This window comes from Delphinus delphis, chromosome 1 (assembly GCF_949987515.2).
Source record: "Delphinus delphis chromosome 1, mDelDel1.2, whole genome shotgun sequence".
Lineage (NCBI taxonomy): Eukaryota > Metazoa > Chordata > Mammalia > Artiodactyla > Delphinidae > Delphinus > Delphinus delphis.
The window spans coordinates 131,853,172-131,878,315 of NC_082683.1; the positions used below are offsets into that span (position 1 = coordinate 131,853,172).

A 25,144-nucleotide genomic window follows, 5' to 3' on the forward strand; every position below is an offset into this window, starting at 1 on the left:
CAAACGAATATTCCAGTTAGAAAACAGACAAAAACACAGACATTTTACCAAAGAGAGTATACAGATGGAAAATAAGCACATGAAAAGATATTCAGTATCATTAACCATTAGGGAAAAGCAAATTAAAACCACAATGAGGTATCACTATACTTATTAGTAGAGCTAAAAAAAAATAGTAACAATACAAAATGCTGATGAGGATGCAGAGAAACTGGATATTGCATATATTGCTGATGGGAAAGTAAAATGGCACAGCCACTCTGGAGAACACTTTAGCAATTTCTTATAAAATTAAACATACACTTACCATATGACCCAGCAGTTGGACTGTTGGACACTTATCCCAGAGAAATGACTACTCGAAATCCAGCTTTATTTGTAATAGCTCCAAACTGGAAATGATAAAGTGTTCTTCGGTGCTAACTGCTTAAGCAAACTGTGATACATCTACACAATAGAATATCACACAGCAATAAAAAGAAACAAAGTATTAATACGTGGAACAACTTAGTTGGATGTCAAGGATATTCTATGGAGTGGAAAAAAAATCTCACAAGTTGCACGCTTATGATTTAGTGTCGTAGTCTCAAAATTTTATGTGGTATTCTCAAAATTAAAAAAAAAAACCCAACAGAGATAGAGGACAAATTAGTCGTTGCTAGGAGTTAGGAATGGGGTGAGGGGTGGTGGGGAGAGGGGTATGTGTGTGGAGTGACTTAAAGGATAATAGAGGAGAAATCTTAGTGGTAGTTACACAAAGGTATACATACATGTGATAAAATTGCATAGAACTACACACAAACACACACTTGCATGTGCACACATACACACACATGCACAAGCTTGCATGCAAAAACTGGTGACATCTAAATAAGGTCTGTGGCCTCTTTGCATGAGCAGAACACTTCACATATAGCAGGTGCTCTTTGAATGCTCACTGATTGAAGGGATGACTGAATAAATGAGTGAAGGTATTAAATTTAAATAGTTTCAAGAAATATTTAAATTATCTCATGAGTCACTGACTCATAATGAATTGCAAAAGAAGCTAGGGATATTTATATTTTATTCTTAAAACTTTTAGGAATAACTAGTTCCCCTACAACATGTTTCTTAATGTGCATTTAAGAAGTAGAAGACTAGCTGAAAATCTGACTCAATATGAAACTTCTCATGTTATTATTTATTTTTTCTTGTTCAGTCATAACTGTGATTGAACAAAGGAATCATATTGACCTAAATCGGGTGTAGAGTAGTACAGACAGCTGGCATAACATGATAGAGGAAGACATTTAGGATTTTCTAAACAGAGTCTTTTCGAGACTCAAGATAAGATTATCTGTGTCAACATTCAAGACCCTGTATTTTGAGGGTCAGCTGAGTGACCTGGCAGATAAGTACGCTATTTTTAAGGCTGAATCCAGTTTCTGACTACAAATGGCTTAAGTCACTATGAGGAAAGACCAAGGTAATCTGTGGTCCATCAACACCATTTCTGGCCTTTAGCATGATTTTGTACTTTTAATGTTGTGGTAATGCAGGGCAGAATTTTTTATAAGTAAAGTAAATGGATAAATGAGATCCCCTTGAGCTCAGTTGTTTGAGTATCTTTAACCTTAGTATACAGCACTTAAACTGAAAACATATCTTCAAAGGCAGAAGACTTAAATTAGTGGTAAACCAGACCTTTTATAAACCATTAATATCATAATTATTTATTCATTCATTCAAAGAAAAACTGTTGAATCTATTTCATGGCAATATCAGAGATAGAATAATTAAAAGAAGTCCACCGTAAAGGTTTGCACAGCACACCTGGGATACAGACATGCAAATACACACTTACAATACTACACGATGTTGCCACACAGGAGGTCAAGTAGGAACATGATGAGAAAGTGCCTGATTGTGCTGAAAACATCAGGGAAGAAGAGAAGAGTTCCCAGAGGAGCTGAGGCTTGAGGGGAGAGTTGAAAGATGAGCAGGAGTTTGCTTGGCAGACAATGAGAGGGCATTCCATAGTGAAAGAAATGGTAAATGCCAAGGTTTAGACTGTTAAAAACCTAGACTTGCTTAGAAGTGGAATGTCCTTGGAATGGCTAGAGCAGAGCTCTTCAAACTTATTCTTGCTCTCTTGTACCTCCTAAAAGACTTTTGAAAAACTCTGTACCACTTCATCGATTTTAAGAGTAACACCTAAAAATTTAACCATAAGTTTAAATTATAGCAAAGAATATAATTTCTGGCATATTATTTTAAATTATTGACATTTAAAAATACATTTTAAATCTACTCTTCTAAATGTATCTTTGGTAACATAATAATTTGATAATCATTCATTAAAAAAACTCATGGCCATGCACTTTTTTAACATTGAGAAATTATTCATTGCTCCTTTTTTCTCTTTGAATTTATTTCCATTTCATTGCTCCTATAGAACTTTATACTAATGTAACATATAAATATACTTTTTTCAAAGTCTTTAGTTAGTCACCTATTTTTCTGCTAAAAACATATTTTGAATAAAAACATAAACATTTTGTGATATTTTTAATTAAAGTTTTTATTTTGAGATCATTAAATATTCACATATAGTTGTAAGAAATAGTACAAAGAGATTCCACATATCCTTTACCCATTTTCCTCTGGTGGTAGTACCTTGCAAATCTGTAATACAATATCACAAGCAGTATATTAACATTGATATTGATCATAAGTTATAACATGCTAAAAATTTGTTCTCAATTGAGTTAGCTTTTGAAATGATTCCTTGTCCAAAATTGATCAAAACAATATTTTAAAATGTTGATTAATGACTAGTAAACAAAGTGGAAAATGCATATTTAATGAGCCAAGAGTGGCTTTTCTCTCCCAGATTAGTTCTTGTGTCAGTGGATGAAGAGTATTTATTGCTATAATAAGACAGGATTTAGCATCATTTATATTGCTTTTTTTTTCTTTTATAGCTCTAAGTACTGAGAAACTTTGTTCACATAAATAAGTAGATGGGGGAGAAAAGAGTTCTGTTTGATTGAGGGGATGATGGTGCCAAGGTAGAAAATATAGAAAAAGCAGGAGCAAAGGGGAGGCAGTTTGGCTTTGGAGGTGTTGAATTTGGGATCTCTACAAATTTGACCATGAAAGGCACTTCCACAAAAGCAGAAGGAGGAGCAGGATTCAGGCGTGTACCAGACAACAAAGGAGAGAGGGGTTTGAGAAAGTCCCTTCTGGCCCACAAATATGACTGCTTCAGAGTGGTGAAGCAGTTAGAAATGCTGATGAGGATGCAGTACAAGTACTGCAAGAGCTTACTACAAGCTACTACAAGTACGTACAAGAGCTTCTTGGCCAGGTTAGAGAGGACAGTCGGTCACTCTCTGGCACAGAAGTTAGGCACTTCAGAGTGTTCTGAGCCAACCATCTTCCTTAATTGTTCTAGGGAATGTCTGTACTGCCAAGGAACATTCAGAGATCCTGATCAGATCATAAGCAACATGCCTCAATACATGGAACCCAAGAACTTTGTGGGAGGGAACTTGAACCTGGCTCACAACGGGGCTTTAGACACATGGGATCTTCCAAGGAGTCCAGATAATGTGACCCTCGGAGGAAAAAAATGTCTTCGAGTGATAGAGTGGGCTATGGCTTCCGAAAGATAGGAAGAAATGTATCTTGAGCAAGTCACCTCATATATAAAATGGGAATAACAAGCATGAGGAAGACTACCTGGCACATAGTAGGGCTTCAATAAATATTAGCTCCATTCGTAGTAGTAGCAGCAGCAGCAATAGAAGTTCCAAATACCATGGCTGCTGTTGCTGGTTGGGCCCTTACCTTCCCACCTACTTCATCTCCATCCTAGAGATTTTCAGTGCCCTAGAAAGATGTTGGCTTTCTAGGGGAAAAAAAAAAAATGTGTTTTTAGGTGTCCAATTGCCTGCAATGGTAAAGCAACTTATAAGAAACAAAGGGAGGCTCCTTATAAGTCACAGAAGGAAAGAATAAGTGATTGTTGGCAGTTTGGGGGAGACGGGTAGTGCCTGACGAGGGTCTGTGGGTGTCATGGGGCCAGATGGACTGGAGAACAGCTACCACAGGGGTGATGCAGATGTGGCAAGCATCTGGCAGAAAGCAAAGCAATAGCTGCATGAGGGGGTAAGGGGAAGACAAAAGCAGCAGACATGAGCTCTGAGGGGAGATATCCTTCCCTCACCTAGAACTTTTATAGGGGATCCCCTCACCCGAACAAAGCTGGACTTCCTCCTAACCAAACAGTTGACATTGAGATTAGGGTGTTACATCAATTGTGACACATTTGTGCACAATGCGGGTGAGAAATAGACATTGATTTGGCAAGTGGGAAGTCTCTGTTAATCTCAGCCCAATTGTTTCTGTGGAGTATGGGTGCAGGAGCCAGCGTGGGAGAGGTAGAAGAATCCACAGGAGGTAAAGGGAAGCACACTCTGGTGCAACAAATCACTGAATGGTTGGGCTAGAGCAAAGCAATTTTGTTCCTCTCCACTCTGTCCCTTCTTCACTATGCCAGAGTGGAGTGATTCTTCCCCAAGACAGGGAATAAACAGGACATGTAAACTGGAGCACACCATGTCCATATGAGGACTTAGAGCATCATTAATGAGACAGGCTACAGGACATGAACAGGATGAGGACTGTTCCTTGGAATTACTCACTGGCTGCTACTGTAGATTATTTGTCAGATGATAATATTCAGCAAATGGGGTAATTTTAGGTGCCTTGGAATTTCAAACATAGTGAACACTCCTGGATATTGAAACTTCGGAAAAAATTATCCTAGGGTATGAACTAAATGCCCTGAAATTGGGGTGGCCCAAAGATAGGTTTATACGTTTATAAGTAGGTGGAATAATCACCTTTGTGTGTGATGCCTTGAAAGATCGCCTTTCTTAAAATATGTCCTAGTAATCATTGAATCTTTAGTGCCCAGAACAGTACCTGACACTGAATAGATGCTCAATAAATGCTGAATTGATAAATCAATTGTAGAAAATATCTTTCCTGTTTATACTCTGTAGTATGAGGCTGTGGGTGTTTGAAGCACCACCGTCATCCAGAAACAAGGAAAGGAGTACATCATAAGTCTCCAAGGCCTCAGTGATAACATCTTCAGTTTTCGTTAATCAAATGACTTTTCTCCCATGGTATGGGAGGTGTTAGAAAGCCCGGAGTGAGGGAGGCATCCATGTGATACTGGGAGTATCTAATGAGGAGGAAGTGCCACGTGGCCTTGGCTTCAGAGTGGTCCAGCCTGAACGCCAGTTCTTCTTCTCCAGATTGCAGGTTCTTCTTCCATAGCTTGAGCAGGGCTAGTGGTGTTCACCTGTCCCCGATGCCAGGCCTAGGGCGGGCCTCCACCCCCGTCCCTCCCCCAACCCTGTGGGAGGCTGGGCCACATTGCAGTTCTGAGTCCCCAGGGACCACAGCCGAGAAGAGTGAGGTGGCTGAGCCCTGGGTAGCTGAGGAGACATTGAAAGAACAATGGCAATAGAAAATCAATACAACATGAAAACAGGAATCTGCTTCCTGAATGGACTGGAAAATCAGGGACTAGTAGAAGACTAGCAGACCACACAAAAACGCTCCTCCATTCTTTGTTGCTGTGGCTGAAAGGGTCTTGGTGCTCTAGCCAGGTTTCAGGCCTGAGCCTCTGAGGTGGGAGTGCTGAGTTCAGGACATTGAACCACCAGAGACCTCCCAGCCCCATGTCTCCCAGAGATCTCCATCTCAAGGCTAAAACCCAGCTCCACTCAACGACCAGCAAGCTCCAGTGCTGGATACTCCATGCCAAATAACTAGCAAGACAGGACTACAACCCCACCCATTAGCAGAGAGGCTGCCTAAAATCATATTAAGTTCACAGACACCCCAAAACACACCACTGGATGTAGTTCTGCACCAGAAAGACAAGATCCAGCCTCATCCACCAGAACACAGGCACGAGTCCCCTCCGCCAGGAAGCTTACACAACCCACTGAACCAACCTTACCCACTGCGGGCAGACACCAAAAACAATGGGAACTACGAACATGCAGCCTGAGAAAAGGAGACCCCAAAGGCAGTAAGTTAAGCAAAATGAGAAAATAGAGAAACACACAGCAGATGAAGGATCAAAGTAAAAACCCACCAGACCAAACAAATGAAGAGGAAGTAGGCAGTTTACCTGAAAAAGAATTCAGAGTAATGATAGTAAAGATGATCCAAAATCTTGGAAATGGAATGGAGAAAATAAAAGAAACATTTAAGAAGGACCTGGAAGAACTAAAGAGCAAACAAACAATGATGAACAACACAATAAATGAAATTAAAAGTTCACTAGAAGGAATCAATAGCATAATAACTGAGGCAGAAGAACGGATAATTGACCTGAAAGATAAAATAGTGGAAATAACTACCACAGAGCAGAATAAAGAGAAAAAGAATGAAAAGAATTGAGGACAGTCTCAGAGACCTCTGGGACAACATTAAATGCACCAACATTTGAATTATAGGGGTCCCAGAAGAATAAGAGAAAAAGAAAGGGACTGAGAGAGTATTTGAAGAGATTATAGTTGAAAACTTCCTTAATATGGGAAAGGAAATAGTCAATCAAGTCCAGAAAGCACAGAGAGTCCCATACAGGATTAATTCAAGGAGAAACACGCCAAGACACATATTAATCAAACTATCAAAAATTAAATACAAAGAAAAAATATTAAAAGCAGCAAGGGAAAGCAACAAATAGCATACAAGGGAATCCCCATAAGGTTAACAGCTGATCTTTCAGCAGAAAATCTGCAAGCCAGACGGGAATGGTAGGACATATTTAAAGTGATGAAAGGGAAAAACCTACAACAAAAGTTACTCTACTCAGCAAGGAACTCATTCAGATTCGACAGAGAAATTAAAACCTTTACAGACAAGCAAAAGCTAAGAGAATTCAGTACCACCAAACCAGCTTTACAACAAATGCTAAAGGAACTTCTCTATGCAGGAAACACAAGAGTAGGAGAAGACCTACAATAACAAGCCCAAAACAGTTAAGAAAATGGTAATAGGAACATACATAAAGGATAACTACCTTAAATGTAAATGGATTAAATGCTCCAACCAAAAGACATAGACTGGCTGAATGGATACAAAAGCACAACCTGTATATATGCTGTCTACAAGAGACCCACTTCAGACCTAGGGACACATACAGACTGAAAGTGAGGGGATGGAAAAAGATATTCCATGCAAATGGAAATCAAAAGAAAGATGGAGTGCCAATTCTAACATCAAAAAATAGACTTTAAAATAAAGACTATTCCAAGAGAGAAAGAAGGACACGACATAATGATCAATCTTGGATTGATCAAGGGATCAATCCAAGAAGAAGATATAATGATTATAAATATTTATGCACCCAACATAGGAGCACTCAATACATAAGGCAAATGCTAACAGCCATAAAAGGGGAAATCGACAGTAAAACAATCATAGTGGGGGACTTTAACACTCCACTTTCATCAATGGACAGATCATCCAAAATGAAAATAAACAAGGAAACACAAGCTTTAAATGACACATTAAACAAGATGGGCTTAATTGATATTTATAGGACATTCCATCCAAAAACAACAGAATACACTTTCTTCTCAAGTGCTTATGGAACATTCTCCAGGATAGATCATGTCTTGGGTCACAAATCAAGCCTCAGTAAATTTAAGAAAATTGAAATTGTATCAAGTATCTTTTCCGACCACAACACTATGAGACTAGATATCGATTACAGAAAAACTCTGTAAAAAATACAAATACATGGAGGCTAAGCAACACACTACTAAATAACAAAGAGATCACTGAAGAAATCAAAGAGGAAATCAAAAAATACCTAGAAACAAAGGACAATGAAAAAACGACAACGCAAAACCTATGCGATGCAGCAAAAGCATTTCTAAGAGGGGAGTTTAGAGTAATACAATCCTACCTCAAGAAACAAGAAAAATCTCAGATAAACAACCTAACCTTACAGCTAAAGCAATTAGAAAAAGAAGAACAAAAAGAACCACAAATTTGGCAGAAGAAAAGAAATCAGAAAGATCAGATCAGAAATAAATGAAAAAGAAATGAAGGAAACGATAGCAAAGATCAATAAAACCAAAAGCTGGCTCTTTGAGAAGAGAAACAAAATTGATAAACCATTAGCCAGACTCATCAAGAAAAAAAAAGGGAGAAGACTCAAATCAATAGAATTAGAAAACATAAAGGAGAAGTAACAGCTGACCCTGCAGAAATACAAAGAATCATGAGGGATTACTACAAGCAATTATATGCCAATAAAATGGACAACCTGGAAGAAATAGGCAAATTCTTAGAAAAGCACAACCTTCTGAGACTGAAGCAGGAAGAAATAGAAAATATAAACGGACCAATCACAAGCACTTAAATTGAGACAGTGATTAAAAATCTTCCAACAAACAAAAGCCCAGGACCAGATATATTGACAGGTGAATTCTATCAAACATTTAGAGAAGAGCTAACACCTATCCTTCTCACACTCTTCCAAACTATAGCAGAGGGAGGAACATTCGCAAACTCATTCTATGAGGCCACCATCAACCTGATACCAAGACCAGACAAAGCTGTCACAAAGAAATAAAACTACAGGCCAATATCACTGATGAACATAGATGCAAAAATCCTCAACAAAATACTAGCAAACAGAATCCAACAACACATTAAAAGGATCATACACCATGATCAAATGCAGTTTATCCCAGGAATGCAAGGACTCTTCAATATACGCAAATCAATCAATGTGATAAACCATATTAACAAATTGAAGGAGAAAACCATATGATCACCTCAATAGATGCAGAAAAAGCTTTTGACAAAATTCAACATCCATTGATGATAAAATGCCTCCAGAAAGTAGGCATAGAGGGAACTTACCTCAACATAATAAAGGCCATTTATGACAGTCCCACAGCCAACATCATTCTCAATGGTGAAAAACTGAAACCATTTCCACTAAGATTAGGAACAAGGCAAGGTGGCCCTCTCTCACCACTATTATTCAACACAGTTTTGGAAGCTTTAGCCACAGCAATCAGAGAAGAAAAAGAAATAACATGAATCCAAATCGGAAAAGAAGAAATACAACTGTCACTGTTTGCAGATGACACAATACTATACATACAGAATCCTAAAGATGCTACCAGAAAACTACTAGAGCTAATCAGTGCATTGGGGAAAGTTGCAGGATACAAAATTAATGCACAGAAATGTCTTGCATTCATATACACGAATGATGAAAAATCTGAAAGAGAAATTAAGGAAACACTCCCATTTACCATTGCAACAAAAAGAATAAAATACCTAGGAATAAACCTAACTAAGGAGACAAAATACCTGTATGCAGAAAACTATAAGACACTGATGCAAGAAAGTAAAGATGATACAAACAGATGGAGAGATATACCGTGTTCTTGGATTGGAAGAATCAACATTGTGAAAATGACTATAATACCCAAAGCAATCTACCGATTCAGCGCAATCCGTATCAATCTACCAATGGCATTTTTCATAGAACAAGAACAAAAAATTTCAGAATTTGTATGGAAACACATAAGACCCCAAATAGCCGGAGCAATCTTGAGAAAGAAAAACACAGCTGGAGGAATCAGGCTCTCTGATGTCAGACTATACTACAAAGCTACAGTAATCAAGACAGTATGGTACTGGCACAAAAACAGAAATATAGATCAATGGAACAGGACAGAAAGCCCAGAGATAAATCCAAGCACATATGGTCACCTTATCTTTGATAAAGGAGGCAAGAATATACAATGGAGAAAAGACAGCCTCTTCAATAAGTGGTGCTGGGAAAACTGGACAGCTACATGTAAAAGAATGAAATTAGAACACTCCCTAACACCATACACAAAAATGAACTCAAATTGGATTAAAGACCTAAATGTAAGGCCAGAGACTATAAAACTCTTAGAGGAAAATATATGCAGAACACTCTATGATTTAAATCACAGCAAGATCCTTTTAGGCCCACCTCCTAGAGAAATGGAAATAAAAACAAAAATCAACAAATGGGACCTAATGAAACTTAAAAGCTTTTGCACAGCAAAGGAAACCATAAACGAGATGAAAAGACATCCCTCAGAATGGAATAAAATATTTGCCCAAAAATGGGCAGAAGACCTAAGTAGACATTTCTCCAAAGAAGATATACAGATTGCCAACAAACACATGAAAGGATGCTCAACATTACTAATCGTTAGAGAAATGCAGATCAAAACTACAATGAGGTATCACCTCACACCAGTCAGAATGACCATCATCAAAAAATCTACAAACTATAAATGCTGGAGAGGGTGTGGAGAAAAGGGAACCCTCTTGCACTGTTGGTGGGAATGTAAATTGATACAGCCACTATGGAGAACAGTATGGAGGTTCCTTAAAAAGCTAAATATAGAACTACCATTTGACCCAGCAATCCCACTACTGGGCATATACCCAGAGAAAACCATAATTCAAATAGAGTCATGTTCCACAATGTTCATTGCAGCTCTATTTACAATAGCCAGAACATGGAAGCAACCTAAGTGTCCACTGACAGATGAATGGATAAAGAAGGTGTGGTACATATACACAATGGAATTTTACTCAGCCATATAAAGAAACGAAATTGAGTTATTTGTAGTGAGGTGGATGGACCTTGAGTCTGTCATACAGAGTGAAGTAAGTCAGAAAGAGAAAAACAAATACCGTATGCTAACACATATATATGGAATCTAAGAAAAAAAAAGAAAAAGGTTCTGAAGAACCTAGGGGCAGGACAGGAATAAAGATGCAGATGCAGAGAATGGACTTGAGGACACGGGCAGGGGGAAGTGTAAGCTGGGATGAAGTGAGAGAGTGGCATGGACATATATACTCTACCAAATGTGAAATATATAGCTAGTGGGAAGCAGCCACATAGCACAGGGAGATCAGCTCCATGTTTTGTGACCACCTAGAGGGGTGAGATAGGGAGGGTGGGAGGGAGACACAAGAGGGAGGAGATATGGGGATATATGTATACGTATAGCTGATTCACTTTGTTATACAGCAGAAACTAGCACAGCAATGTAAAGCAATTATACTCCAATAAAGATGTTAAAAAAAAAAAAAAAAGCAAGCCTGGAGTGCTTGCCAGTTGTGGGTAGGAGTGGCTGAAAGAGTTTAAAAGGAGATAAAAAATGACATCAGACTTTGCAAAATCTTTACCCTCTACACATTCTTCTCTTTGTTCAGTCTTGTCCCGAACTAGGACTTCTTTCTAATGAGACCACAGGCTGTAAAACTAAGAAGCCAATATAAGATTTGGAGATGAATGGTTCCTGGGCTGGTTCTGTTAAAAGTTTGCTTCATTTTCTAAGCACTTGTGATTTTTTTTTAACCTTTTCCATTTCTTTCTTTCCCTTTGTCTGTCAGCCCACCTCTGCCACTTTCTTCCCTTGCCCTGCTCCAAAGTGCTCCTTCCTTGGAGCCCCACACATTTTGATAGCTTTGTCACTTCCTTGCAGAGTGTGACTGGGGGAGTGTGTCTCAGCCAGTAACTGGAAGTAATTATGGAGGCACCTGCAGACCAGCTCTGAACCTCCTTGTTTTATGGGCATATAACATTCAGCCCTAAAAGTTTTACAGAACTCTTTTAAAGTCATTTCAACTCATGTCCTTTCCTCAAGCTGCCTGAGTTTCCTTTTTGTTTTGTTTTGTTTTTAATAGAAGTGACTTTGGGAATCATTCTCTTTGCCACGTGCTACTCTGGCGGTCTTGTGCTTAAGCTGGGAAAAGCCAGTTGGAACTTGGATACAGCATCACTTTGGGAGCTTGGCTGTCTGCTACTGAGATTTAATCTTTTAATCAGCAACTTCTCTCTTTTCTTCCTCTGCACCATCCTCTGGACCACACAACAACCCTGTCTTAGTGTTTTAGTTCGTCTCTTATAATCAAGGCTGAAAGTTCTCCTAAGAAGGTATTTGTGCTCCCCGCCAGTCCATTAAGCAACAGCTGCGCCACACATGGCCACCAGTTGCTAAATCCAGAAAGCCCCATTCATATTATGTTCTATGTACAAGTAAGTGTTACTGGCATGTAGTGAGTTCACGTTCCAGTACAACATTCAGGTATGCAAGAAATGTAACTTTTATTTATTCTTCTATAATGAACTTTATACTTATTTTGAGCCCCGCTGTTGCTGGGTAGTAGAGATTTATTCTTAGTCAATTGAGTTTCTTTTGCCTGGGTCTGTATCTAACTGCAGAGCTGACTTATAAATGCCAAGGCCATAGATGGAAGGATCCATTTTGTCCTTAGTCATCAGGTGATGCTGGTAACCTAAGATGACCCTTGTTCCTATCACAGGGTCCTTCACCTTCAGGAATTCTCTGGAAGGCTCTCTATCACCCTGCCCTCTTAGCCTCACTGGTCAGCATTATTCTTTAGAACTAGGCTCCTTACTCAGGAATCCATCACTGGAATGAGGGAAAGAAACCCCTGTTGTCAGATCACATGCACCTATCTTGAATCTTTATCCCTTTACTGGGATCTCAAAAGATGGATTACAGTCCATTTTATCTGGACCAGCCACCATCTATACATTCCCATTATTTCCTTTTTATCTCTTTTCCTCCGGCTTAGGAGAATCTTTTCTAGGCTAAAATGTGGTGGTAGTGTTGGTAATGTCAGGCAAGGATTACTTTCCTCCATTTATCCATCATGCTGGCTAAACCATGGAGTCCTCTCAGGGAATGGTATAGGTTTTGGAAATCTCACATCCAGATAAAGGACTTCTTTCCTTGCTTTTCACTCTGTAATGTAAGGTAATGAACGAATGCAGGTAATGAACGTATGCAAGAGAGTCTGGCAGTAGGGTAAGGGGGAGGGAGGCAAGGAACCACTTGGGTGAAATGTTAGTATTTCCAAAATGTTGCCCCTCAATTCACACTATTACTTCAAAATTTCCCCTGAGTAGGTGCTCTTGGTCTGGTGGTCAGTCCCTAGGAAGCCTTGTAGGACAGGCGTTGGGGAGGTGAATGAGAGTAGAGAGAGTCTAATAGTCTAATAGTGTCTCAGAGTGAAGACTGAAGGGCCAAGGTATGGTTGAAACATATATTGACATGTCCTTCTACTTCCTGTTTCAAAATGGCAGATGAGAGCAGAGAACACAAAGGAAGGAATTCTATTGTAGGAAAGGGAATCCCGTCCCTCCCATCCTATCACCACATTTATCCCTCAATTATGTTTTAATTTTATCCTTCCAGATGAGAAGAGACAAAAATGAACAGTGTTTTTTGTTTTGTTTTGTTTTGTTTTGTTTTTTGCGGTACGCGGGCCTCTCACTGCTGTGGCCTCTTCCGTTGCGGAGCAGAGGCTCCGGACGCGCAGGCTCAGCGACCATGGCTCACGGGCGCAGCCACTCCGCGGCATGTGGGATCTTCCCGGACCGGGGCACGAACCCCTGTCCGCTGCATAGGCAGGCGGACTCTCAACCACTGCGCCACCTCTTTTTAAATTTTGACCAACATTCCTCTTTAGATTTTGAGTCTTATGCCTCACTCAGACTTTGGCATGAGCGTGTGGGGGGTGTGTGTGTGTGTGTGTGTTATTTTCATCAAAATGTGAAAGAACTTTTATAAAGTAAACCATGAAATAGGTTAATGTCTTTCTTCCCTATATGGGTGTATCAGTGTGTGTGTCTCTGAGTGATTAAAACCCACTCCCCTAATAACTTAACCAGTTTGTTTTAGCTGCAATAAAGAGGGATTGAGAACAGGGTGGGACGCCCATGCTCAGGAGAGAGGAAGGAGAGTGCACCCTTGCGGGAAGGGTGTGAGGATGAACAGGCAGTAAGTGGATCACTTGACCATCTGTAGCAGATAGAGAGTAGATGTCTCCGGCTGCTCATTCCCAGCCTTTCCCCTTCTCAGGCTACTGAGAGATGGGAGTCTGGGAACACAACTCACCAAGCCGAGGTGGTGACGGTCCATAACACAAATTTCTCCACGTGGTTTTTATGATTGTCTCACTCAGTCCTGCATGCTAGCTCTCAGAGGCACAGGAAGAGAATAGGAAGGACTCTTAGCCATAAGCCTGTGTAGCCCCCTCACTTTACAGAAGAGACCCTGGGAAAGGTTAAAGAGCAGGGCCAGTGTCACACAGCTAGTCAGGGTCAGGACCACATTTCAAAGTCCTTAAGTTCTAGTCTATAACCTTGGGGTCTACTGGACAGAATTACTGTAAGAGGTCCAGGGTCTTGGCCTTTTTCCTTAACATAGGTTGGTGTACACAGCACTTACTCCTGAATGAGAGTATGCACTATTCTAATTATATAGTAACTAAGCTCATTACTAGGTGTTCCATACAGATGATTTGGGGCTAGAAGTATCATCTCCCTGGAATCAAAAGTATAACTGTCAGTAAATATGTTCAAAGGCTTATGCTTTTCGTTAAAATTTAAGTGCCGTGTGGTTAAATCTATATTCTCCTGCTTTGGGGATGTGTGTTAAGGGTGCTGTGGTTGAGAACGCTGGCCAATTGTCCTTGATATGGAGGAGATTTGCTGGCAGGGCTGAGGATTTGCATGTTTATGCTTTTTCCTCCTCTTATAAATAACCAGGTTTATTGAAAGGAGACTGTGAATATTTTTAGATTTGGAAAAATCTCATTTGGACTTGAGGCAGAGACTTCTAGAGGTTGATAAGAAGCCTACTATTATCATGACCATGCTCATATCCACTTTGAGTGCCCTAAGGCCACACTCCCAGCATATGTCTTTGACACATGCTACTTTTGCTAGCCCTTCTTCCTGGAACCTTATTTCTGTTCAGCTCTAGTTCCTTTCTCTGCTGCTGGAGGAGATCCCAAGAGAACTTGTCTTGGACTTACCATAGGATGAGGAGGTATTTGACATTTGCTCAGGGGCAAGAATGTGGATAGAAGATAACTATTGATTGGGAGGCTTTTTGGTCTTTGGTAGTATTTCATGCATTGCGCTCCGAGTAATTCAGTATTCCAGATGTCAGAAAGTATTCTACCCCAAACAGGTTCTGTGTTCAAATAAATTTGGGGCACAAAGGATTAAACAAAATTGCTGCAGGACTTTTCAGAACCTTTAACAAAACAGTTCTCAGGTACAATGTGAATCTTCCAGAGAACGTATGGCATGCTACCTTTCTTTCTTCAAGCATATTTAACCACTGATACTACTTTTTTTTTGCAAAGTATCACCCAGGACCAGAGTTTATGAACACAATTTGGGAAAAACTACTCAGCGTAGATACTCAAAACTTACAGGCAAGTTGTAGCCTTTCAAAGTTTGATTCTGGCAAATGGGTATAGGCAATTTGGAGAGAACAAAGACGTGTTCTGTTAGAATCCTCACTGATGTGAAGGTCGATATTGCTGTTGGAGAACTGAGAGCATAATGGTGTATAACTTTGATGATAATTATTACTGAAACTGGATATGTAACCATGAAGTGGAAGGCATCTTGAAAGATGGAAATATCTCATTTTACCAGGTTTATTCAAATACTGGACACCCTGGATGTTTTTGAAATAGATCTGTTTTCAAACTAATTTTTACCTAATAGGTTGATATAATAATGATGCACAAATGTATAAAATTATACAGAATATATTTTTATAAAAGGAAAAAATAATGTTGAATGTTTACTGGAAGTAATAGAAATGATAAACAAGGAAGATGAGGTCTAGCTTTGTTTTAGATGTGAAAGTAGACAATATATCTCAGGACAAGTCTAAGCATGGCTTGGTTAATGTCAGCATGTCTGGGCAGACTAGAATAAACTAGAACTTGGATTTAGAAACTGCCCTTTGCAATAAGGTAGTCCCTAATAAGGCAGACTGAGCTGCCCATTACAGAAACCAATGGGTGTGGCACCAGATACCCTGGTGACTGTATCCTGCCCATAAAACCATGTATGTAGTTGTCTATAGGGTATTGTATAGAGTTCAGGAATGGGACATATTGAATATGATCTGGCAAAAGAAAGGCAGGGCTATTCTTCTGGGGGGCCCGCTATACTCAGCAGACTATTGATACAGGGAGGACTTAGGTAGGAGGAATGAAGCAAGTCTGGGGAACTGGGATTGGATCTGGGACACAAGGGCAGGATCAGCCTGGAAATATAGCTAGGATGACTCTGGACACCAGAGGGTTGGTCCAGAGCTGTTGACATTCCCTGTTCCAGGTACTGGAGATGAAGATGGGTCTGATCCTGACAATGTTTAGGGGTGGAGAAGGAGAGTCTTCAATGGGGAGAGGAGAGAAGCAGGGATTGGGAACTAGACAGATAGAAGTTGGGACACTCAGAGATCCTTAGCCTTTTCTTTTGTAATATACAGTGATACCACTAGGTCTTTCATCTAAGCCCAGATTGGATGCAATGGATGGAACTCTTCTCTGAAGCACCTCCCTTGGTGTTCTCAGGGAGATTTGGGAGGAATGAGAGTGGAGCAAATTCCTGTAGTGCCCATGACATTCAGAATTTCATGGTAGTTCAGTTGGACTTGTCGTTTGTCTCAATGGTTGTTAGCTCCTTGAGATTAGGGGTCATAAAATCAGAAGCAGCATGTACAACTGTCATTTACTAAACTCCTTCAATGTGCCAAATGCTTTAAAAAAAAGGAGTGCTCTCATCTCCACTTTACCGACAACAAAACTGAGCTTCTAGAAGGTCAGATAGCTGTTCAGGTCCTCAGAGAATCGCATGTGCTTTCACTTAGACCAATGGCTCTCAACCTGGGAAGTTTTAAAAAATACTGAGGCATGTACCCCATCCTCAACTGTTTGGATTCATTTCACTGGGGCTGGCATTTGGACGTCTGTATTTTTCAACAAGTGATTTTAATGCACAGCCAGGGCTGAGAATCCTGGCCCTCTATAATGTCACCTTGTCTGTATTATTATCCCTGGCATTTAATACAGCACTCACCCAAGACAGAGGTTAAAGACATGTTTGCTGATTGGTTCAGAAGGTATTTGTGGCCAGAGGGAAGACCAGGGACTGAGTGCCACTAGAAGTTATAAAGCATCCCCTTAGAGGCTGGAATTGAACATTCAATGTTTATCAGCAGACAGAGGGTGGCTGTTCATTACATGCTTAGAGATGTTTGCAAACCTTCCATTACAGGTGGTGTTGTCCTCAACCCAGCCTATTATGGCATGCCTGGCCACACCAACATCATGATCCATGAGGTGGGGCATGTCCTGGGACTCTACCATGTCTTCAAAGGGGTCAGTGAAAGAGAATCCTGTGACGACCCCTGCAGGGAGACGGTGCCGTCCATGGATACAGGAGACCTCTGTGCCGACACTGCCCCCACTCCCAAGAGTAAGCTGTGCCAGGACCCAGAGCCTATCAATGACACCTGTGGCTTCACCCACTTCCCAGGGGCTCCATTCAGCAACTACATGAGTTATACAGGTATCACAACAGTCCTGATGTCTTTGTTTTTATTAAGATTACATGGGAGCCTTTTGGGGCCGGGAGGGTGGAGGTATGGGAATTAGAGAGGATTATCAAGCAGTCATTCATGCCAGAGAGTTGAAGTGTATTTGTCATGGCATATTCTTTTTTTTTTTTCATGTCTTTGAAGAACTTAAAGAAATATTGAAATATTAAGGGGTCTCATTGCCTAGATTCTCCTCCACTAAAAATTAAAAGATAAGTGTATTTCTATCTCAGTTAAAAAGAGGGAAAAAGCCAAAAGCCCTCTTGAGAGCCCTTTCACCTCTAGAACTTGGTTATTTTGCTTCTTTCCCATATTCGTAGGGATTTACTCTGAAGGAGAGTCCAAAGGTGATGGAGAAAGAGGTTTCTGGTTCAAAGTGGCTCTTTGTACTATTTCTGAAGTTGGTCAAGAAGATGGCCCTGGTTAATTTTAAGCTCAGAGTTCCTTTTTCTGTTATGTCATTTTTTAAAGTATCAGATTCTCTTCTTCCAGCAGTAGACAAGGGCTGATTCTTAGCTTGCCTACAGAACATGGTACTGTTTCATTTAAAAAACGGTACTTTCTTGGTCCTGGTTTTGTTGTCTTGGATTATGCTTCTTCTTTGTCCTTTCACACCTCCCTTGTTTCTGTCAAAAAGTAATACTACTCATCATCTCCTGATAATGGACTGAAATTTATCCCTAAAATTAAGGACTGATGTGATTTGATGACTTATTCCAGTGGTGAAGGAAGGAAGTAGTTTTTCTATAACATCCAGGGGCTTCTTGGTGATAAGTTCTAGATAACTATCCAAAAAAAAAAAAGAAAGAAAGAAAAGATAACGGACAGATGCTGACCATGCTTTTGCAGGGACGAAAAAGTGCTGAGCTGGTCCTGTCGGTGACCCATCAATATATTCCTATCTAAGCCTCATCTTGGTGCATGGTTCAGGTACATCAAATTCATAAGGACCAGCATCCTTGCCTCTCCCAACAAGCACACAGTGGCCCTTGCCGGGGCAGAGAGACCAGACAATGGGGTGCGGAGGGCAGAGCTATTTAGGCACCACCTTTGAAGTGGACAGAGGAAACATGTAAGAAGCCGAGGGGAGTGTTTCACTGGTGGGCCTTCATGGAAGAAGGCCTGGAAGCTAAGATAACTCCTTTTCTAACCCTATGAAAAGTGTACCTAATAGGAAATTTTACCAGCTCTAAAAGGAAGTTGAGGATCACCATTCCCAGTCCTGCTGCCTGCTCGACTTTTTGGCTTTCTCTCCTCTTGAGCATCTCCATGAATACTCACTAACCTGGGCCAAAGTCATTGGGCGTAAAGCAGGTGTCTGCAACTCCACACATGTTCACGAATTAAAAGGCCATATGCTGAAACACTGCCATCTTGTGGTTTCCTGAATAAGCAATGTCAGCTCAGAGCAACCCTGAACCCCAGGGCGTGAGTCTCACTCTGGCCAACATCAAGGTAAACACCAAGCCCAACTTACTTTAGAGACAAGCCAGTGCTCTTCTCTGCCTTCTCTTTCCCACCTCCAGCCTAGATATTTCCTGGCAAAATCTATCCCTACCTTGGTGGACATTGCAGGTTAAAACCTCCATCTCTCTTGTTCCCTTTTTTGTCTCTGCAGATGACGACTGCACTGACAGCTTCACCCCTAACCAAGTGGCCCGAATGCACTGCTATTTGGACCTTGTATATCAACAATGGAGTCAAAGCCGAAAGCCCACCCCCATTCCCATCCCACCCATGGTCATCGGGCAGACCCCCCTGTCCCTCACTATCCACTGGCTGCCTCCAATTAGTGGAGTTGTGTATGACAGGTGAGAGAGGCACTGGGATCTTTCTCTGTGGCATTGCTTGTGAACAAGGGGAAGGACGTGAAGTTGGGGGAACCCCAGTTTGGAACTATGAATATGCACCGCTACTCTGGGCTGCCTCCGCCACCCTGCTCAGTACTCATCTCCTGAGCAGAGCTCATGGGGCTCTCACATTCGCCAGTGGGGCATCATATGTGCCCACTCCTTGGCGAGGGGCATCCGGATGTTTCCTGAAATCACATCTGGTGGGCTTCTAGGAGCTGCAAAGGGGTTGACAAATGTGATTAAAAAACGACCTGACAAAACTGAGATGGCATTTGCTGCCTGTCCTGTCCAGGTCAGCTGTTCCTCCTTGGTGTGAGGGTGGAGCAGGGCTTGCTACTTGCACAGTGGTGTCTGGAAGGAGGGAAGTAAGGCATGTTCCTCCAGGCAGTTCTGGGGGTGAGTGGGTGGCCGGCGACTCAAGCTGTGCATCATTTCTAGTGCCTCCTCTGTGTCCTGTTGTACCCCGTGCCTACCCCACTTACGGCTACTATCTTGCGGAATTGTCATTATCTGGTCATTTTCCTATCTGCTCCACTACTCAACTGGCAATTCCTTAGGGTCAGGACTATTTTTTGTATCTTTGTCTCTTGGCCTGCCACAATAAACAGCTAATTTGTGTTTATTGAAGAGAATCATTACACCTAAACTTGGTTTTTATTCATCCTTTGCGTATTGGTATAATGAATACCAGGAAAATTTTTGTGGAAAAGAGAGAAGGTAGGAAAAGGATGACATCTGACAATTGGTGGGAGGATGGGGGAATGTGGTTTAACTGAAAAGGACCAGAACCCCATCCATGACCTGCTCTCCGTTTTCAAAACCTACCACTGTGGGCTATTCGGTCCTTGTATGTGTGAGGTACTGTGCGAGGTAGTTTACCTGCAATTGTCTTACTTAGTCCTTGCAGTGAGCCCAGTCTCTGCTCTATAAGTGAGGAATCCGAGGCATAGAGAAGCACACGGTGGCTAGCCCAGGACACCACAGCTGGATAGAGCTGAATTGGGGGTATCCCCTGGAATTGCAGAAATGGAGGACATGGAATCGATTATTTCTTTGAATTTAGAGATTTCCCCTTTAGCAGGTGGAGAGTCCCTCATCTGTGTGTCATGCTTCCCTTCTGGGTGTCAGATCCCAACTAGGGAGCTGAATGTCCCTGAAGCATGTTCCTGTGTACTCCAGCTTTGCTGAAAGCCTGGGAGAGAGGACAGGGAGAGACAGGGATGGGAGGAAGCAGGTGAAGCATTTTTCAAAGTGGCTTTCCCAGCCTTCTGGGATCTTGGAACCTGTCCTGGACACCTGGTGGACACTTAATGCGTGACATTACTTAGACCCCGCAATCCTATAGAGCAGTTTTGATTGTCATCGGCACCCAAGCTCTCATGGGTTCCCTCTGTGAGTCACCATATAGCTCTGTGATGTGTGTAAGAATCCTCTTCCTGTACGTGTGACCTCGTGCAGCTTGGGTTGCTCTGGTTGAACAATAGGTCCTCTGTGGGCATGTGCAGACCCGTGTTTTACATCAGTTTATGTAACACATGTAAACAATTTAATCTTTCAATTCTCTGTCTGGTACAAACGTTACGATAAAGCAGACATCAGTGCTGGCTTGCTGCGAGGCTGTTGGCAGAAAAGGCTGCAGTTGGCTTCCTTTTCTCAGTGAGGTGGGCTACAGCGCTGAGGCCTCCTGACACGTGCGTTGGGGAAACTCACGTCACGTACCCCGCGATTTGTGTCACACTCGGAGTTATGTTTACTCCTCCCCAGTAGGTATTTGGAATCCTTATGTCAGAGAGGAGCCCAACCACGCACTAAGCAGCGGCCCCGGAAGAGCCAAGTGCATCAGGGAAATGTGGTTTGGAGTTGCGTCCACAACAGAAGTGAGCGCTGACTGCAGTCGGGGTTTGGAGTTAACGACACCTTTTGGTTGCCAAAGTACTGGACACTTGATGGTGTTTGGGAACTTGCTCAGAGGAATTAAGAAACTAGTTGTGACTTTAGGCAATTTACTTCATCCCTCTGAGCCTGAGTGTCCTCGTTTGTAAACAGGGTTCTTACAGGGATTAGAAATAATTTATGAAAAGCACCTAGTGGAACAATGCCAGGTGTATACGGTGCTTAATAAATGGGAGCTGGTAGCATACTTATTACCCTTATTTAACTATACTGTTTTTCCATTATATTGCAAGATTTTACTTTTCTCCCTCTACTTGTTGAGAGACCTTGATTTGATGCCTCCGTTTGCAGATGGATCGTTCACAATTGGGCTTCCACAACCTATTAAGTGTAAAATAAGCTACAGGGATATATTGTACATCACAGGGAATATAGCCAATATCTCATAATAGCTGTAAATGGAGTATAACCTTAAAAATGAATTGCTATATTGTATACATATAACTTTTATAATATTGTACAGCAACTATACTTCAATAAATTTTAAAAAAAGGTTCTAAGTATCAGAGACAGGCCTCGTCAAGTGATTTCCCCTTGTTATTCAGCTATTGTTGTCATTACCTCTTCAAGATACGGTGCTTGAAAAGCTCTTCATAGGTGTATTAATAGTCTCAAGGATGCACATAGAACAAGCTCTCACAGAGGGACTGCTGAGGCCAGTCTGTGTCCTAACTGCTGGGAATAGAAAAATCGAGCTTGGTCTGGATCTGCTCCCAGGCAAAGGAGGAGGAATGGGGATGGGGATTCTCAACACCACAGATCAGTGCCCTACAATGGGAGCCAGAATGTACAGTGGGTGCCCAGAAGAGAGAGTGCTGGCCATCCAGAGGAGTCAGGCTAAGTGCCACTGCAAAGGCTACGTTTGCATGGGTCTTGAAGGATGAGTAGGGGCTTGCTAAACAGAGAAGCATAGAAGCCTATTTAGCCAGAGAGAGAACAGCAGGTTTCATGGAGCTATGTGAAGGGTATGATGTATTTTGTGAAATGGTGATTAGTTATTGTGATGGGAACATAAATGAAATTCATGAAGGGACTGAAGTAGGTAAGGCTGGAGCTATCCTCTGAAGGACACTGAATCATGGTAAGCAATTTAGATGTATCCCTATAGGCAATGGAGAACCAAGGAGTGTTACATTTCATATGACTTTTATTGTATGTGTGTGATTAAAAGTAGAGAGTTAAAACATAAGACCACATATAACTAATATGTTTACTGTGAAAATTGTTGTCTGTTTCAGTTGGGGGAATGCAAGGAGGCTTTGGATGACTTATTGAGAGTCAGTGTATAAGTCGTTTTATGTTGAAAGATTCAGATTGTAATTATTTTGTGTTGACTGGATAGAAGGCCTCTTTCATCTCCACAGGCCTCCTTTATGACTTAGTTAAATTCTTCTGCTTCATAACCTTGAGATTTTCATGTCACTATGAATTTTGCAAAGATGAGGTCTATACAAGAAGGAAATGAGTTGAGAAATAGTTGTGTTCTCAGTTACCCACTAAGGCCTCACTCCCCATTGCCACTCCCATGCCCCAAAGGTCTTGTGAATTTCGTTAACCCAGTTCCTCTGATCTATTCTCCCCATCTCCACCCCTGCCCATTGTCTTCCCAGGGTCCCGGGCAGCGTGTGTGGTGCCTGCACTGAAGAAGGGACATTCCGTCAGTACGTGCACACAGCTTCCTCCCGGCGCGTGTGTGACTCCTCGGGTTACTGGACCCCAGAGGAGGCTGTGGGTAAAGGACCATGACTTTTTCATTTACACCTTGGTGGCCAAGGTGGACATGGGGGGTGGAGGTAAAGGGTGGAGCGGTGGCATGGTGAGAAAAAGGTAGTGTGTGTGTGTGCGCGTGTGTGCGTGCGTGTGTGTGTGTGTGTGTGTGTGTGTGTGTGTGTGTGTGATGTGCTGGAAATCTCCAGGGGTCTGGGAATGACTCTGCCTCGCACCTTTGTGTGGATATCCTTTGTGTGCTTAACGTGCCAGTGGCTGTGGTGAAGCAGAGGGAAGCATAGAGGACAGAGGGATGGAGAACTCAGGGGGCGGCTTCAGGAGGAGCTAACTCAGGCATGTCGTATTACATGTGCCTGTCAGCCCATGAAGCAGCTTTGCCACATGACAACATGAGGTGATCTCATCCTCCCCTCTATCAGGAGGCTAATAGAGAACACGTTGCAGGGAACACTCATACACACTGACTGAGCCAGTTTGGGTGCGGTGTGGTGGACTAGGTGTTCCAAACTGATCATTCTCATCTATGCTATTTTATGAGTCTATTAATCACTGGTACTGGTTGTGCTTTGGATGTCATCTAAGCTAGGCTCTAGGAGAGGGAAAACTTTTTTAGCTGTTCCCTTTCCTGTCCCACCCCCAACTTCTCAGTTACATATTCACTCACCTACGTATAACAGTGCCTCTACGACAAAGTAGGGCATGAATGCTACCCCAATTCAAGTCCAAAAAATGCTACTGACATGAGTTTTAGCACCTTCTGATGAATGGCTTGACTTCTTCTATTGTCACCATCTTCAGTGTTTACCTAGTCATCACCTTTCTCTTTTTCTTATATTTATTAAGAGCCTAAAAATGACTCCGTAAGACGTGTTGGACAGGTTCCTATTTGAATTAGTTTGTAGTCTTAACTGATAAGAAAAAAAAGGAGAACATTGGTCTAAGAGTCTATAGCATCCCCTTGGGCTCCCAGTTACTCAAATGACAGGAGCTTTGAGGAGGAATCTGGGGGGAGACAATTGACTTGATTGATCATATAGAACTTTTTTCAAATGATTTTTCAGGGGAGAATGGAAGGTGACTATAAAATTTACATTGGCACTGAGTACGACTCATTTAGAGATTGGCATTCCATAAAAGGCCATTTTTGTGGCAAACAGTTCGTCCTGTGCTAGTGTTTTAATGCCCATTTGACTCTCTGGCCCTGTACTTTTTTTCTTTTTAATTCTTGGAAAAATTTAAAGTTACCTGGTAGAGGTGAAAGGCATTAGAAATTCTGGGTTCTAACTCTTGTACTGTGTCTCCAGGCATACCAAACTTTTAGGGCCTCCACTTCATCTATTTACATGAGATCATAATAAAAACTTTCTGACAGACAGTGCTGCTACTGAGTTGGCTTCCAAGGGCCTTTACTCTGCTAGTATTGGGGGATGCCTATTGGAAAATACTGCGAGGAAATACTGGTATTCCTTTGCTTTGAACAGGTGAAGAATCAAGTCATATTTTGAATGTATAAAAATGAAAGGAACTGATTCCCCAGCAGAGCACACACAAACACATATATTTACAGATATGATCAAAATGTATTTAATGACACTTAATGGACACTTATTGACCCCCAACTACATTCTGAATGCTATGAGGAATAGAAAATTGAACCAGACATATTCCCTGCTTAATATCATCTTCTTGGAGAGAACTTCCCTGTCTCCCTGATCTAAAATAGCCCCCAGCCTCACACCATTATTCTCTAGTCCTTTATCCTCCTTTATTTTTCTTCAGAGATGACATTATTATACTGATGCCTCTTTATTTATTGTTGTACCTATCACCCTATGGTAAGATATATGTGGTCAAGACTTTTGTCTCTCTTGTTCACTACTCTATCTCTGATACCTAGATTTGTGCTAGGTGTGAAAGAGGTACACAGTCAATTTTTATTGAATTAATGAATGAATGGATTCACAATACAGGGAAAAAACAGTAGGGATCATAAGATGTAACACACACACATACACACATTTGAACTTATTTCCTCTGGGCTTTGGAACATTATTTTCCAAATCCTGAAGAGCT

At 41.4% G+C, this 25,144-nt stretch overlaps 1 protein-coding gene across 1 annotated transcript in view; it reads left to right on the plus strand.

Annotated features, from left to right (window-relative positions):
- PAPPA2 (pappalysin 2) overlaps window positions 1–25,144 on the plus strand; it is a 280,753-nt gene that overhangs the window by 98,782 nt on the left and 156,827 nt on the right. The window contains exons 4-6 of the mRNA XM_060009722.1: window positions 17,216–17,509; window positions 19,156–19,348; window positions 22,954–23,075. Of these exons, the coding sequence (XP_059865705.1) occupies window positions 17,216–17,509; window positions 19,156–19,348; window positions 22,954–23,075 (609 nt within the window). The remainder of the gene's footprint in view (window positions 1–17,215; window positions 17,510–19,155; window positions 19,349–22,953; window positions 23,076–25,144) is intronic.